This window comes from Anolis carolinensis, unplaced genomic scaffold (assembly GCF_035594765.1).
Source record: "Anolis carolinensis isolate JA03-04 unplaced genomic scaffold, rAnoCar3.1.pri scaffold_7, whole genome shotgun sequence".
Lineage (NCBI taxonomy): Eukaryota > Metazoa > Chordata > Lepidosauria > Squamata > Dactyloidae > Anolis > Anolis carolinensis.
In genome coordinates this window covers 14,376,155-14,393,228 of record NW_026943818.1, presented here as the reverse complement: position 1 = coordinate 14,393,228, position 17,074 = coordinate 14,376,155, and the positions used below count along the sequence as shown (strand labels likewise).

The 17,074-nt window shown below is 37.9% G+C and overlaps 2 protein-coding genes across 3 annotated transcripts in view; one reads left to right on the top strand and one right to left on the bottom strand.

Moving 5' to 3' along the window:
• LOC134292995 (mucin-2-like) overlaps positions 1–11,341 on the top strand; it is a 27,842-nt gene extending 16,501 nt beyond the window's left edge. The window contains exon 2 of one of the 2 annotated variants that reach the window (XR_010000065.1): positions 11,009–11,341. Coding sequence is in view for 1 of the 2 variants with exons in the window: in XM_062959047.1 (XP_062815117.1) it covers positions 1,087–2,331 (1,245 nt within the window). In the remaining variant the exon portion in view is untranslated. Of the gene's footprint in view, positions 1–963; positions 2,798–11,008 lie in introns of those variants that run through there. The other variant, XM_062959047.1, reaches the window with a different exon arrangement.
• The window catches only part of prdm12 (PR/SET domain 12), a 24,745-nt gene extending 7,671 nt beyond the window's left edge, over positions 1–17,074 (bottom strand). Inside the window, exons 1-3 of the mRNA XM_062959048.1 lie at positions 15,434–17,074; positions 6,405–6,595; positions 3,646–3,801 (exon numbers count right to left, since the gene is read on the bottom strand). Coding sequence (XP_062815118.1) covers positions 3,646–3,801; positions 6,405–6,595; positions 15,434–15,716 — 630 coding nt within the window. The 5' untranslated portion in view covers positions 15,717–17,074. The remainder of the gene's footprint in view (positions 1–3,645; positions 3,802–6,404; positions 6,596–15,433) is intronic.

Sequence of the window (17,074 nt, the reverse complement as noted above, 5' to 3'; positions counted from 1 at the left end):
GGATGGATGGATGGAGAGAGAGAAAATGAACCACAGATAGAGAAAGAGAGAGAAATAGATGAGAGAGAGATATTATATAGAGATAGGAGGAGAGATAGAGAGATAGAGAGATGAGATAGCTAGATATAGATAGATGGATGGATAGATAGATAGATAGATAGATATAGATATAGATTAGAGAGAGATTGGATGGATGGATGGAGAGAGAGAAAATGAACCACAGATAGAGAAAGAGAGAGAAATAGATGAGAGAGAGATATTATATAGAGATAGGAGGAGAGATAGAGAGATAGAGAGATGAGATAGCTAGATATAGATAGATGGATGGATAGATAGATAGATATAGATATAGATATAGATTAGAGAGAGATTGGATGGATGGATGGAGAGAGAGAAAATGAACCACAGATAGAGAAAGAGAGAGAAATAGATATGAGAGAGAGAGATTATATAGAGATAGAAAGATATCTAGATAAGCTAGATAGGATGGAGAGAGATACCGTATATACTCGAATATAAGTCAACCTGAATGTAAACAGAGGCTTCTAATTTTACCACAAAAAAAAAAAAAAACGGGGAAGACTTATTGACTCGAGTATGGGAAAGGCAGCAGCTACAGGTAAATTTTGAAATAAAAATAAATCCCATTTGAGGCTTCAGTAGGTCAAAGGTTTGTGAATATTGACCGTATTTGAAAGGAAACTTCCTTGTTGGTGTCGAAGGGTGATAATCCCAAGGGGACGGTGGCCGCGGAGCCGCTTTGCCGGCCTTTTCTTTCCGCCGAGAGACACTTAGAGCAGTGATTTCCCACTTTCGGAGGAGAAAAGAAGAAAAGGCCGAGAGACTGAGAGCGAGCAGAGCGTCGTCGTCGTCGTAAACGGCATTCAAACCTTTTAAGGAGAAAAATATATGTGTCCCTTCTCTCGCCTCTCGCTAAAATCACGGCTATTATTTTCCCATTAGGAGGTGATACGCGAGGAAGGAGAAGCGCCGGATAATCACGGCCCTTTCGCGGCTCCTCAAGAGCGAGAGAGAGAGAGAGAGAGAGGAGGCTCTCCACGGGCACGTGGCGGAGACACCGGAGTCATGTTTGCACACACAAACACCCACATACAAACACCCACATACAAACACATACAAACACCCACATACAAACACCCACATATAAATACTCACAAACACCCACATACAAACACATACAAACACCCACATACAAACACCCACAAACACCCACATACAAACACCCACATACAAACACACACAAACACCCACATACAAACACCCACATATAAATACTCACAAACACCCACATACAAACACATACAAACACCCACATACAAACACCCACAAACACCCACATACAAACACATACGAAAACCCACATACAAACACACACAAACACACACAAACACCCACATACAAACACCCACATATAAATACTCACAAACACCCACATACAAACACATACAAACACCCACATACAAACACCCACAAACACCCACATACAAACACATACGAAAACCCACATACAAACACACACAAACACATACAAACACCCACATACAAACAAACACGAAACATACAAACACACACATACAAACACACACATACAAACACCCACAAACACATACAAACACCCACATACAAACAAACACGAAACATACAAACACCCACATACAAACACACACATACAAACACCCACAAACACCCACATACAAACACATACAAAAACCCACATACAAACACACACAAACACATACAAACACCCACATACAAACACGAAACATACAAACACCCACATACAAACACACACATACAAACACACACAAACACATACAAACACCCACATACAAACACACACAAACACATACAAACACCCACATACAAACACGAAACATACAAACACCCACATACAAACACCCACATACAAACACACACAAACACATACAAACACCCACATACAAACACACACAAACACATACAAACACCCACATACAAACACGAAACATACAAACACCCACATACAAACACCCACATGGAAACACCCACAAACACATACAAACACCCACATACAAACACACACAAACACATACAAACACCCACATACAAACACCCACACACAAACACATACAAACACCCACAAACACCCACATACAAACCACACAAACACAAACACCCACATACAAACAAACACACACAAACACCCACATACAAACAAACAAAAACACATACAAACACCCACATACAAACACATACAAACAAACACCCACATACAAACACACACAAACACATACAAACACCCACAACAGGCAACTGGCTCCATTCCTTTAAAGCAAACCAGGCCTTGTTTGATCCATCTCTGCCAAAACATTGTTTTGTTTTTTTTTGGAGGGACTACAAAACCCAGCATCCACTACAGAGACTTCTTCCTTCCTTTCCTTCCTTCATTCCATCCACACATCTATTATTATTAAAAGGACACATAAGCACATGTACATTGAAGAAGTTGAGAATAATGATTTGATCAGAGTTGGACACTTTTATCTTAAATTTGAGCTTTATGTAAATATTCAAAAACATTTAACCTACTGATATCTCAATTCATGTAATTTTATCGGTATCTCGGCTTATACTTGAGTCAATTATTTTCGTGGTAAAATTAGATGCCTCGGCTTATATTCGGGTCAGCTTATATTCGAATATATACGGTATTTGTTCTGCCTCTGTGCTTTCTCTATTACGGCATTCTATGGTTTCTAGACATGTCCAAAAAATCGTTTTGAATCGTATATCGGAATTATTTCGGATTGTTCTCGCTTTTTGATACGCATTCCGAGACATTGTCTCACAGCGCAACCAGCAATGTAATTCGAACCATTGTTGGCCCATTCTCTAATTGTCTCTTAATGTTAATATTAAAAAAAATTGTTTCTGCAACCTACCTTGAATGGGAGCTTAGTGCAGCCTAATATGGCTGCCGCTCCCCGGCCAATCAGAATCTTCCACGATGGACGCTAACGTCCTCTGCGTCCACATGGAAGATTGCCATACAAGCCCGGTGTGTAGCGATTGCGCATGCGCGCCCGCCATTTTAGAAACATTTAGAATCATTACGAATTTTCGGAAATATCCGAAATTTTGGGGTGAAAAAATCGGAAATACTTTCTATATCGGAGCGCCAGCGCCCTCTACTTTAGAAACGAGAATTGAAACATTTTTTTCATCGATCGGTCATGCCTAAATTGGTTTCTTAATCTAACTTGAACACAGTTCCGACGTGACGTCAATTTCTGTGCTCCTTTTAGCTTCCTACGCTTCCTTCCAGTGCTTCACCAACTGACAAAATCTAACTGTCATTCAGCTCCGCCCCGTTAGAATCTTAAAGGGACAGGGCAGCAGGTGATGTTTGGCCTCCTCGTGGCATGACGTTATTATTAAGTCACAGCGTAGAGCTGTGTAAATCCTAACAGCTGGTAAATTGGCAGGGATTTCTGGGATTTGGGGACCCGGATTGAGAACCACTGATCTAAAGCATGGCAAACTATGACTTTCGAGGTTTTGTACCATGGCAGCTAAAGCAGTTCCAAATCACATCTAAATGGCAGTGTAGCTGCATCGAAGGTGTGGCAAAGTGCAGAGTCTGACCTCGATGGCCTTGTAGAAGACGCTGTTCCCGATCTGGACCACCTCCAGGTTCTGCTCCTGTTCGTTCCGGGCGCACTTGATGTAGGTCATCCAGCTGCGGTGGTCCTCCTGGCTGGCATCAATGAAGTAGCGCACGGCCCCGTCCTCGTTGAAGACCTGCCGTCAATCAAACGAGAAGAAACGAGAAGACATCCCATCGTAAGAGGGTCACCATCCCCAGATCCCATGACCTCTCCTCAAACACAGAATGCACATAGGACACATAAGTGCGCAAGACACAAGTGTGAATCCCCAAAGACAATGAAATCCCACATTAATCCCACCCGCTCCACCCCAAGAACATCCTGGGATGCCTAGTTCTCTGATGGACATGGAATACCAATGTGTGCCAGCAAATAATAATAATAATAATAAAACAAGCAGTCAAAGAAGAAGAAGATGCCCTGGCAGAATATGTAAAGCAAAGTACAAGAAAACTGCACTACAAACTAGAGCTGACAGCTGGCACAACAATTATTACTATTATATTATTATTATTGTAAGACACAGCAAACAAGATAGATAGATATGCTGGGTTTCGTGTCACAAAATCACAAGTCGAACACTTCCCAAAGCACGGCAGACAAAGAATCAGTACACGAAAACTGCACTACAAACTAGAGCTGACAGCTGGAACAACAATTATTATTACTATTATATTATTATTATTGTATGACACAGCAAACGAGATAGATATGCTGGATTTCGTATCACAAAATCACAAGTCGGACACTTCCCAAGCGTTTAGGACTGTGTGAAACTCCTCAAAGCACAGCAGACAAAAAACCAGTACAAGAAAACTGCACTACAAACTAGAGCTGACAGCTGGCACCACAAAACATTGCATGGAAAGTTCCTGGACAAAACTGAAGGAAAAGCTGATAAGGAGAAGACCTGGCTCTGGCTCACGAATGGGACCCTGAAGAAGGAGACAGAAGGCCTGATCCTTGCAGCCCAGGAGCAAGACATCAGGACAAAGGCAATTAATAATAATAATAATAATAATAATAATAATAATAATAATAATAATAATAATAATAGAAGACCTGGCTCTGGCTCACGAATGGGACCCTGAAGAAGGAGACAGAAGGCCTGATCCCTGCAGCCCAGGAGCAAGACATCAGGACAAAAGCCATTCAGACCAAGATCGAAAAATCAGCTGATGACCCAAAATGCAGACTGTGCAAGGAAACCAACGAAACCATGGATCATATCCTCAGCTGCTGTAAGAAAATCGCACAGACAGACTACAAACAGAGGCACAACTATGTGGCCCAAATGATTCATTGGAATTTATGCCTCAAGTACCACCTCCCAGCAGCAAAGAACTGGTGGGATCACAAACCTGCAAAACTATTTGAGAATGAGCACGCAAAGATAACGAGACTTCTCATTGACGAAAAACAACAGGAAAAACTCAGCCGCTCTCAGGACCTCAAGATTGAACTGCAAAGACTTCTGGCAGAAACCAGTGCAGGTGGTCCCGGTGGTGATGGGCACACTGGGTGCCGTGCTAAAAGATCTCAGCCGGCATTTGGAAACAATAGACATGGACAAAATTACGATCTGCCAACTGCAAAAGGCCACCCGACTGGGATCTGCGCGCATCATCCGAAAATACATCACACAGTCCTAGACACTTGGGAAGTGTTCGACTTGTGATTTTGGGATACGACATCCAGCATATCTATCTTGTTTGCTGTGTCATACAGTAATAATAATATAATAGTAATAATTGTTGTGCCAGCTGTCAGCTCTAGTTTGTAGTGCAGTTTTCTTGTACTGATTCTTTGTCTGCTGTGCTTTGTGGAGTTTCACACAGTCCTAAATGCTTGGAAAGTGTTCGACTTGTGATTTTGTGATATGAAACCCAGAATATCTATCTTGTTTGTTGTGTCATAATAAAATAATAATAATATAATAGTAATAATTGTTGTGCCAGCTGTCAGCTCTAGTTTGTAGTGCAGTTTTCGTGTACTGATTATTTGTCTGCTGTGCTTTGGGAAGTGTTCGACTTGTGATTTTGTGACACGAAACCCAGCATATCTATCTTGTTTGCTGTGTCATACAATAATAATGCTATAATAGTAATAATTGTTGTGCCAGCTGTCAGCTCTAGTTTTAGTGCAGTTTTCGTGTACTGATTCTTTGTCTGCTGTGCTTTGGGAAGTGTTCGACTTGTGATTTTGTGATACAAAATCCAGCATATCTATCTTGTTTGCTGTGTCATACAATAATAATGATATAATAGTAATAATTGTTGCGCCAGCTGTCAGCTCTAGTTTGTAGTGCAGTTTTTGTGTACTGATTCTTTGTCTGCTGTGCTTTGGGAAGTGTTCGACTTGTGATTTTGTGACACGAAACCCAGCAAATCTATCTTGTTTGCTGTGTCATACAATAATAATAATATCATAGTAATAATTGTTGTGCCAGCTGTCAGCTCTAGTTTGTAGTGCAGTTTTCTTGTACTGATTCTTTGTCTGCTGTGCTTTGAGGAGTTTGTTTGCTGAGTCATAATCTTTCTTTGTGTCAATATAACAATGATGATGATGATGAAGGAGGAAGGGAATACCAACCTGGGCAGTGCCTTAAAGAAACGGTCCACAAGGGCGTCCCATAGAGACCCCTCAATGGCCCGCCAGGCAAGAGGTCCGATCCAACCTGGAGGGCCAGGAGGGCCTTGGGGAAGAAGGGGAAGAAGGTCCGAAGGGCCTGCTCACCTCCCACATGAGGTTGTTGTTCTTGCAGAGGTCCACGTGCTCCGGGGCGAGGATGCGCCCGGTGAAGGGCCCCATCTCGGTGCCGGCCTTGATCCAGGTCTTGGAGAAGATGCCCAGGCCTTCGCCGGGGATGGAGCTCTGGGCGATGATCACCTCTGAAGGCAGGACCAGGCTGGAGAGCTTCTGGACCTCTGCAAGGAAGGAACAAGGAGAACCCAGGCTCCAAAATCAGGAAGGTTTTCCTTTTGCAAGTCAAACCATTTCTCAAATCAACAACATCATCAACACCATCAAGAATTAATTTTTAAGAGGATGACCGTAGCCAAGTCTTGGAGAAATAAAGAAATTCCGTAAACGAAATGCTGGATAAATAAGATCCTAGAAATAATGAACTTGGACATATTGATCTGCCATATATACTCGAGTATAAGCTGACCCAAATATAAGCCAAGGCACCTAATTTTATCACAAAAAACTGGGAAAAGTTATTGACTCGAGGATAAGCCGAGGGTGGAAAATGCAGCCACTACGGATCAATTTCAAAAATAAAATAAATATTAATAAAATTGCATTATTTGAGACATCCATAGGTTAAATGTTTTTGAATATTGATACTATTATAATGTAATACAATATAATAGTAATAATTATACAATATAATAATATTAATTATATATTACATATTACATGTAATATTACTAATAATATTACTACAATATAGTATAATGCTAATATTGTGCTATGCTACTAATATAATATACTAGCTGTGCCCGGCCACGCGTTGCTGTGGCAAAGTGGTGGTGGTATTGGTTAAAAATTGTTGTGTAATTTTTATTTGACGTTATTTGCATTTTTTTAATTAATTTTATTGTAAAATATATTTTTATTTATTATATTTTATTATTTTCTTGTATTATTTTTAGTTATTTTCTGTTATTATAGTATTTTAGTGTATTAATTTTTTTAGTGTTTTTTTATTTTTTTTTTATTGGGTTGCTAGGAGACCAAGTTGGAGGAGCTTAGCCTTCTAACTGGCAGCAATTGGATAAAAGCAATTATTCCTCTCTCTCTCAAATTAGGACTTTATTTTTCTTTTCTTTTTGTTGTATCAACCTAGAGCCGTGGATGATGGGTTGTGTTGTCAAATTTCGAGGTTGGGGGGCCTGTAGTTTTGTTGTTTTGTGGGTCGCCGTGATGCCATCACTCTTTTATATATATAGATTGTATGTACATATAATTTGTAAGCCACTCTGTTACCGTTACTATAATAAATGTAATAGTAACTAATAATAGAGTAAAATAATAAATATAATAATAACAATAATAGGAAAAATAATAAATGTACCGTAATATACTCAGGTATAAGCTGACCTGAATATAAGCCGACCAGGATCCTCTCTCGAGTATAAGCCAAGGGGTTTTTTTTTTTCAGCCCTAAAGAAGGGTTGAAAAACCCGGCTTATACTAGAGTATTTTTTTTTTTTGCTTTAATATTTATTTGTTTTAATTCATTCAAATAGACATGCATTTGTGAGTGTGTGTTGCACACAATGCAATACTTTTCATCTATTAGTCTTGTGTTATTATTTTGACCTTGCAATTAGCCACCTGCGTTTGCTTTTATACTTCGGCTCCTTGCCAAATCCTGCATTAATGCATTCACAACACAAGACGAGGTTGGCCTTCTCTGCCGCAGCATCACGCCGCTGGCTCAGACTCCGTCGCCTGTTTATGAACTGCGTTTTAATATGTGTGTTTGTAGAATGTATACTAATAATATATTGTATTTACATATAATATTGATAATAATATTATAATATAATACAATATAATAATAATACACTATTAATAATTGTATATTTATATTACATGTATTATTACTAATAATATTGTCCTATGCTAATAATGTAATATATTGTATATACATATAATATTGATAATAATATTATAACGTAATACAATATAATAATAATACACTATTAATAATTGTATAATTATATTACATGTATTATTGCTAATAATACTATGCTATGCTAATAATATAATATATTGTATATACATATAATATTGATAATAATATTATAACGTAATACAATATAATAATAATACACTATTAATAATTGTATAATTATATTACATGTATTATTACTAATAATACTATGCTATGCTAATAATATAATATATTGTTTATACATATAATATTGATAATAATATTATAATGTAATACAAAATAATAATAATACACTATTAATAATTGTATATTTATATTACATGTATTATTACTAATAATATTGTCCTATGCTAATAATGTAATATATTGTATATACATATAATATTGATAATAATATTATAACGTAATACAAAATAATAATAATACACTATTAATAATTGTATATTTATATTACATGTATTATTACTAATAATATTGTCCTATGCTAATAATGTAATATATTGTATATACATATAATATTGATAATAATATTATAACGTAATACAATATAATAATACACTATTAATAATTGTATATTTATATTATAGTTATTATTATTACTAATAATACTGTGGTATGCTAATAATATAATATATTGTAAATACATATACTATTGATAATAATATTATAATGTAATACAATATAATAATTATAATACACTATTAATAATTGTATATTTATATTACATGTAATATTACTAATAATATTGCAATATAGTGGTATAATACAATATAGTAATATATATTGCTTATATTGTGCTAGGTTAATAATATAATATATTGTATGTACATATAATATTTATAATAATATTATAATGTAATACAATATAATAATAATACACTATACTATTGATAATAATATTATAATGTAATACAATATAATAATTATAATACACTATTAATAATTGTATATTTATATTACATGTAAAATGACTAATAATATTGCAATATAGTGGTATAATACAATATAGCAATATATAATGCTTATATTGTGCTAAGCTAGTAATATAATATATTGTATGTACATATAATTTGTAAGCTGCCCAATATAATATACAATAATATAATATATTGTATGTACAAATAATATTGATAATAATGTTATAATGTAATACAATATAATAATAATACACTATTAATAATTGTATATTTAGATTATATGTAATATTACTAATAATATTGCAATATAGTGGTATAGTACAATATAGTAATATTTAATGCTTATATTGTGCTAGGTTAATAATATAATATATTGTATGTACATATAACCTGTAAGCCGCCTTGAGTGAGAAGGTCAGGATATAAATATAGTAAATAAATACCTAAATAAATAAATATTAGTGTGTCTTTTTACTCCCTCCAATAACATGCTATGCTAATTATATATATTTATATATACACACATACACAATATAATTTACAATAATATATAATAATATAATATATTGTATACACATATAATATTGATAATATTATATTGTAATACGATATAATACTAATTAATACAATATAACAATATTAATTATATATTATATATTACATGCAATATTACTAATCATATTACAGTATATTGATATAATACAATATACTAATTTATTGCCAGTATTGTGTTATGCTAATAATATATTGTATGTAAATTTAATTTGTAAGCCGCTCTGAGTCCCCGTCGCTAATAAATAAATAACAATAAATAATATAATATAATATAATATAATATTAGTGTGTTTTTAGTGCTGTGACCCACTGTGAGAAGGGCGGGATATAAATGTCGCTAATAAATAAATAATAATAAATTATATAATATAATATTAGTGTGTTTTTAGGGCTGTGACCCACCGTGAGAAGGGCGGGATATAAATGTCACTAATAAATAAATAATAATAAATTATATAATATAATATTAGTGTGTTTTTAGTGCTGTGACCCACCGTGAGAAGGGCGGGATATAAATGTCACTAATAAATAAATAATAATAAATTATATAATATAATATTAGTGTGTTTTTAGTGCTGTGACCCACCGTGAGAAGGGCGGGATATAAATGTCGCTAATAAATAAATAAAAATAAATTATATAATATAATATTAGTGTGTTTTAATGCTGTGAGCCATGGGGAGAGGCGGGAAAGAAATAATAATAATAATAATAATAATAATAATAATAATAATAATAATAATAATAATTTATTTTTATACCTTGCCATCATCTCACCAAAGGGATTCGGGGCGGCTTACATGGGGCCAAGCCCGAATAAAATAAAATAATTATTGTTCTTAAATAATAATAATTTATTATTTAATAATAATTATTAAATAATAATAATTATTATTATTATTATTATTATTTATGGGTAAATAGAGAACTGAATACAGTCCATGCAGATCCCAATGGGATTTCAGGGCTCAAGAAAATGAAATATTTTTCTTTTTTTCCCCTTCCCTCCTTGGCCAGCAGATGTCCCCGAAGGCTTGGGATTCGGGCAGCGGATCGGCTCCGAGTTCGAATCCAAACAATATTTTTATTCCATTTCTAAAGGTTCAAGTTTGTAGGGTCAAAATATTCTCCTCTCTCTTTATTTGCTTTATTTAAATTGGTTATTTGTTTTCATTTCCCAGGGAATTATCTGCTAGGAAAATGCCAAATATATATTCGCAAAAAGGGCAGAGATCGTCTCAGGAAATGGATCGCTTGTAAGTAAAATGAAAAATAATAACGATGATGATGATAATAATAATAATAATAATAATGAGTGTTAGTGAAAGGGGAAATATAGTGAACCCCCAAAGCAGTGGTGAGTTGCTCCATATATAATACTGTAGTAGTAATGATAATAAAGATAATAATAATAATAATAATAAAAATTATAATTAAATTATACGTCACACAGTCCTAGACACTTGGGAAGTGTTCGACTTGTGATTTTGTGATATGAAATCCAGCATGTCTATCTTGTTTGCTGTGTCATAAAATAATAATACTGTAATAATAATAATAATAATAATAATAATAATAATAATAATAATATCCTGGGGATTTTATTATTATAAGCAGTGGTGAGTCGCTCCATATGAGCCGCGTTGAGTCTCCTTTATAAAAACATAATACTGTAATAATAATAATAATACATTAATGATAATAATAATAATAATAACAATAATAATAATATCCTGGGGATATTATAAGCAGTGGTGAGTCGCTCCATATGAGCCGTGTTGAGTTTCCATTATATAAACATAATACTGTAGTAGTAGTAGTAATAATAATAATTGCAATATAATAATAATAATAATAATAATAATAATAATAATAATAATAATAATATCATCCTGGGGATTTTATTATTATAAGCAGTGGTGAGTCACTCCATATGAGCCATGTTGAGTCTCTATGTAAACATAATACGGTAATAATAATAATAACAATAATAATAATACAATAATAATACAATAGACATTGACAAAATTACGATCTGCCAACTGCAAAAGGCCACCCGACTGGGATCTGCACGCATCATCCAAAAATACATCACACAGTCCTAGACACTTGGGAAGTGTCCGACTTGTGGTTTTGTGATACGAAATCCAGCACGTCTGTCTTGTTTGCTGTGTCATACAATAATAATAAATTATTATTTTACTCTATTTATTACTACATGTATTATTTTTATTTATTATTATGACTATTACATACATTATTTTACTCTATTATTATTAAAAGGATACATAAGCACGTTTACATTGAAGAAGTTGAGAATAATGATTTGATCAGAGTTGGACAGTCTTGTCTTAAATTTGAGCTTTATGTAAATATTCAAAAACATTGAACCTACTGAGACCTCAATTCATGTAATTTTATTGGTATCTATTTTTATTTCTGAAATTTACCACTCTCGGCTTATACTGAGTCAACGTTTTCCCAGTTTTTTTGTGGTAAAATTAGATGCCTCGGCTTCTATTCAGGTCAGCTTATACTCAAGTATATACGGTATATATATCTCTGCAACCAGGGCCAGCTTCTCTTTAATTCGGGTTCTACCTATTTCTATGGAAATACAGATTGAAATGCCCCACTTAAGACCCTAAAAAGGACCTGCCAGACCCCAAAGAACCTTTTCTTCACCCCAAAAATGACCCCGATATTATATTCTCGTTTATAGAATAACTAGCTTTGCCCGGCCACGCGTTGCTGTGGCTTAATGGGAATCCTTATGGAATAGCAGTGAATAGCCTTGCAGTCTCAAAGCCTGGCCGTTTTCTGGAGTAGCTGGAGCTTTTTGTTGTATGAACGTAGAAGCATGGATGAGGGGTTGTGCTGCCAAGTTTAGTGTTTCTGAGATGTGTAGTTTTGTTGTTTTGTCCTAGGCCGAAACGTCATTACCCTTTTATATATATAGATATAAAATAATATTATTATAGTATATTATTATTAGTATAATATTGTATTACATTATAATATTACTATCAATATTATAAGTATATACAATATATTAAATTATTGTATATTATACTAGCTTTGCCCGGCCACGCGTCATTACCCTTTTATATATATAGATATTTGCTCTTGTGTCCCTCCAAATAGCGGGCCGTTGTCGGACTCCTTCTTACGAAAGGACCCCGAAATGTATTCCGGGGTGGTGGGCCTGAAAGGACCCCGAAATGTATTCGGGGAGGGGTCATTCTGTAAGCGTTTTGTCGCCCTTTTGAGGCCAAAGCCGGAGGGAATACCTGGGAAAAGCAGGTCCCAAAGCCGGGGTTAAACGCTGCCCGTAAAAGCAATTTGTCACGCTGTTTAAAGGGATTCACGGCCCTGGGAAGGGAAGTGGCTAATTCCAAATTCATTAGGCTCTAAGTTCATTCAGAGAGGGAATTTGGGGGGGGGGGGGAGGCCCCGAAATGTGTGTTAAAAGGCGCAGGAATTTCCCCCGGACAAAACGGGAGAGATTAGCTGGTTGACATCCCATGAAAAGGCCCCGAAAAAAGGGAGTTTTCATGGCGCATTAAAGAAAGGAACAGTAATCTTTTTTAAAGAGAAGGGAAGAAGAAGAGAGCGAAAAAGGGAGAAAGAAAGAGAAATATTAAGTGCCCGGCACTATGAAAAGGCCACTTTTTCCCCCTAGTTCCTCCTTTGGGGACCCCGACTCCATCCTTTTTGGAAATGTGGGGCTCCCATGGGGATTTCCCACCTGGAAGAGCGGTATAGAAATTAAATAAATTATTAAATTAAATTATATAAATTAAATTTTCCCACCTGTGGGGTAGGAAGAGCGGTATATAAATTAAATACATTAATAAAATAATTATATAAATTAAATTTTCCCACCTGGGCGAGAAGAGAGCGGTATATCAATTAAGTAAATTAATAAAATAATTATATAAATTAAATTTTCCCACCTGAGCGAGAAGAGAGCGGTATATAAATTAAGTAAATTAATAAAATAATTATATAAATTAAATTTTCCCACCTGGGGGAGAAGAGCAATATATTAAATAAGTAAATATTTAATAAGTAATTAAATAAGTAAATTAAATTATATAAATTACATTTTCCCCACCTGGGGGGAGAAGAATAGTATATAAATTAAATAAATTATCAATATTTATATAAATTAAATTTTCCCACCTGTGGGGGGAGAAGAGCGGTATATCAATTAAGTAAATTAATAAAATAATTATATAAATTAATTTTTCCCACCTGAGGGAGAAGAGCAGTATATACATTAAATAAATTATCAATTAAATTATATAAATTAAATTTTCCCACCTGTGGGGGGAGAAGAGCGGTATATAAATTAAGTAAATTAATAAAATAATTATATAAATTAATTTTTCCCACCTGGGGGAGAAGAGCAGTATATACATTAAATAAATTATCAATTAAATTATATAAATTAAATTTTCCCACCTGGGCGAGAAGAGAGCGGTATATAAATTAAGTAAATTAATAAAATAATTATATATATTAAGTTTTCCCACCTGTGGGGGGAGAAGAGCAGTACATAATTTTAAATAAATTATAAATTATATAAATTAAATATTCTGCACCTGGGGAAGAAGAACGGAATATAAATTTAATAAATAAATTTTATTAACACCCCCCCGCCCCGCCCACCCTCCCCTCCGCCCCTTCCTCCAAGTCAGGCCCAAGTTAACCAAAGGGCCTCGGCTTTCCAGTCCTATTTCACGCCCAAAGGAGTCTTTCAAGGCTGTGAAAAGGAGCCAAAAAAGTCAGGGAAAGAGGCATCAGGAAAGGGGGGGGCGTGGGTCGAGAAAGAGGGGGGCTCTGGGAACCAAAGGGGGGGCGAAAGAGGGGAATGTTAATCCCGAGGAAGAACGGAGGACAGGCCCCAGTTTGAGCCACCGTCCCGTTTCGTGAAAGAGAACCCGTTTGCTTGCAGTTCAGTGGGATCGGAACCCAGAGCCCAACAAGTCCCCGCCGTGGTCCCCAAAGTCTCCCCACTCTTTCGGGAATCCCTCAATTGTCCTTGCCAGCCCTCTCCAAAGTATCTCTCCCCAAAAAGTCCCGCCAAAGTCCCTCCCAAATCTCAGGAAAGTCTTGCTGAAAATTTCACCAAAGTCTCGCTGAAAATTTCACCAAAGTCTCGCTGAATTTTCTCCCCAAATCGTCTCCCGATTCTCCCGCAAATCTCTCCCAAAACCTCCCCAAAATCCCTTCCAATTTTCTCCCTAAATCTCTGTCTCCAAATTTCCCCCCAGATCTCTCCCATAACCTCCCCAAAAGTCCCTGCAAAGTCTCCCCAAAATCCCCCCAAAAGGTATCCCAAATTTCCGCCCAAACCTCCCCAAAAGTCCTGCAAAATTTCTCCCCGGGTATCTCCAAAATGTCTCTGAATTCTGTCTCAAATCTTTCCGAAATTTTCCCCGAAAGACCCCGCAAAAGGTCCCTGTAGTCTGCCCAAAATCTCTGAATTCCCCCCCCCCCAAATTCTACCCCAAATCTCCCCAAGGTGCCCCCAAAGCCTGGCTCTCTAAGGGGGGGTCTGAGAAAGGGGTCCGAGACGGGGCCCCTTGACGGCGGCTCACCTCCGGAGAAGGACTGGGCCAGGACCTCGGCGGTGAAGGCGGTCTTGGGGTTCCCGCTCTGTGGGGCCCCTCCGGCCGAGGGGGGGCTCTGGGGGTGGGCGCCCCCCAGCAGGGCCCCCGCCTTGCCCTCCAGCAGCTGCTCGCCCAAGGCGCTGCGCCACCGGCCGTAGAGGAAGCTGTGCAGGATGTCCGAGGTGATGACCTCCGCCAGGGAGAGGGGCCCCGGCGGGGGAGGGGGGCCCTTCAGGCCCAGAACCTCCGCAGGCAGCACCGAGCCCATCATCCACCCAAAGATGGGGCCGAAGAAGAAGAAGAAGACCCAGGAGCAGGAGGAGGAGGAAGACAGGGACCCCCCAAGGAAAGGAAAAGAAAGGGGGGGCCCACACCTGGTCTGAGGGACGGCCGCCGAAAGCAAGCTCAGGGTGGAAGGGTGGGTTGAGGAGGGATCCCCAAAGTCTCAAGGAGTGATCCCCAGAGTCTGAAGGACGGATCTCCAGAGTCTGATGGACGGACCTCCAGAGTCTGAAGGACGGACCCCCAAAGTCTCAAGGAGTGATCCCCAGAGTCTCAAGGAATGATCCCCAGAATCTGAAGGACGGACCCCCAAAATCTCAAGGAATGATCCCCAGAGTCTCAAGGAATGATCCCCAGAATCTGAAGGACGGATCCCCAAAATCTCAAGGAATGATCCCCAGAGTCTCAAGGAATGATCCCCAGAATCTGAAGGACGGATCCCCAGAGTCTGAAGGACGGATCCCCAAAATCTCAAGGAGTGATCCCCAAAGTCAAAAGGATGGATCCCCAACGTCTCAAGGAGTGATCCCCAAAGTCAGAAGAAGGGGTCGCCAAAGTCTCAAGGAGTGATCCCCAGAGTCTCAAGGAATGATCCCCAGAATCTGAAGGACGGATCCCCAAAATCTCAAGGAATGATCCCCAGAGTCTCAAGGAATGATCCCCAGAATCTGAAGGACGGATCCCCAGAGTCTGAAGGACGGATCCCCAAAATCTCAAGGAGTGATCCCCAAAGTCAGAAGAAGGGGTCGCCAAAGTCTCAAGGAGTGATCCCCAGAGTCTGAAGGATGGATCCCCAAAGTCTGAAGGACGGATCCCCAGAGTCTGAAGGACGGATCCCCAAAGTCTCAAGGAAGTCTCCCTGAAACCTGGCTCAGGCTGGACAGGTGAGACCCCAAACTCCGGATCCCCAAAACCTGGCTTCAAGGAGGGATCAACAAAGTCTCAAGGAGGGACCCCTGAAACCAAGCTTGGGCTGGACGGGGGAGACCCCAAAACCCGGCTCAAGGAGGGCCCCCCAAAACCGAGCTCAGGATCAAAGTCTGGATCCGAGGAGGTGTCCCCGGAACCTGGTCCAGTTGGAAGTCTGGTCCCCGAATCCGGTACCCAAGAGACCCACCACCACCACAAAAAATACTTGGGTTGAAAGGGGGTCCCCCCAAAAAATCTGGGAAAAGGTGGTCGGGGGGGGGGGCAGAAAGTATCTCCAAGAAAACGAGAAGGGAAAAGAAGAAGGGCCGAGAAGACAGATGCTGCGCCTGCTTCTTCTTCTTCCTCCGGCCCCCAAAGTCCGGAGCCTCCGGGCGGGAGGCAGGCTATATAGGGGCTCCAGTGACCTCCCTAATTGGT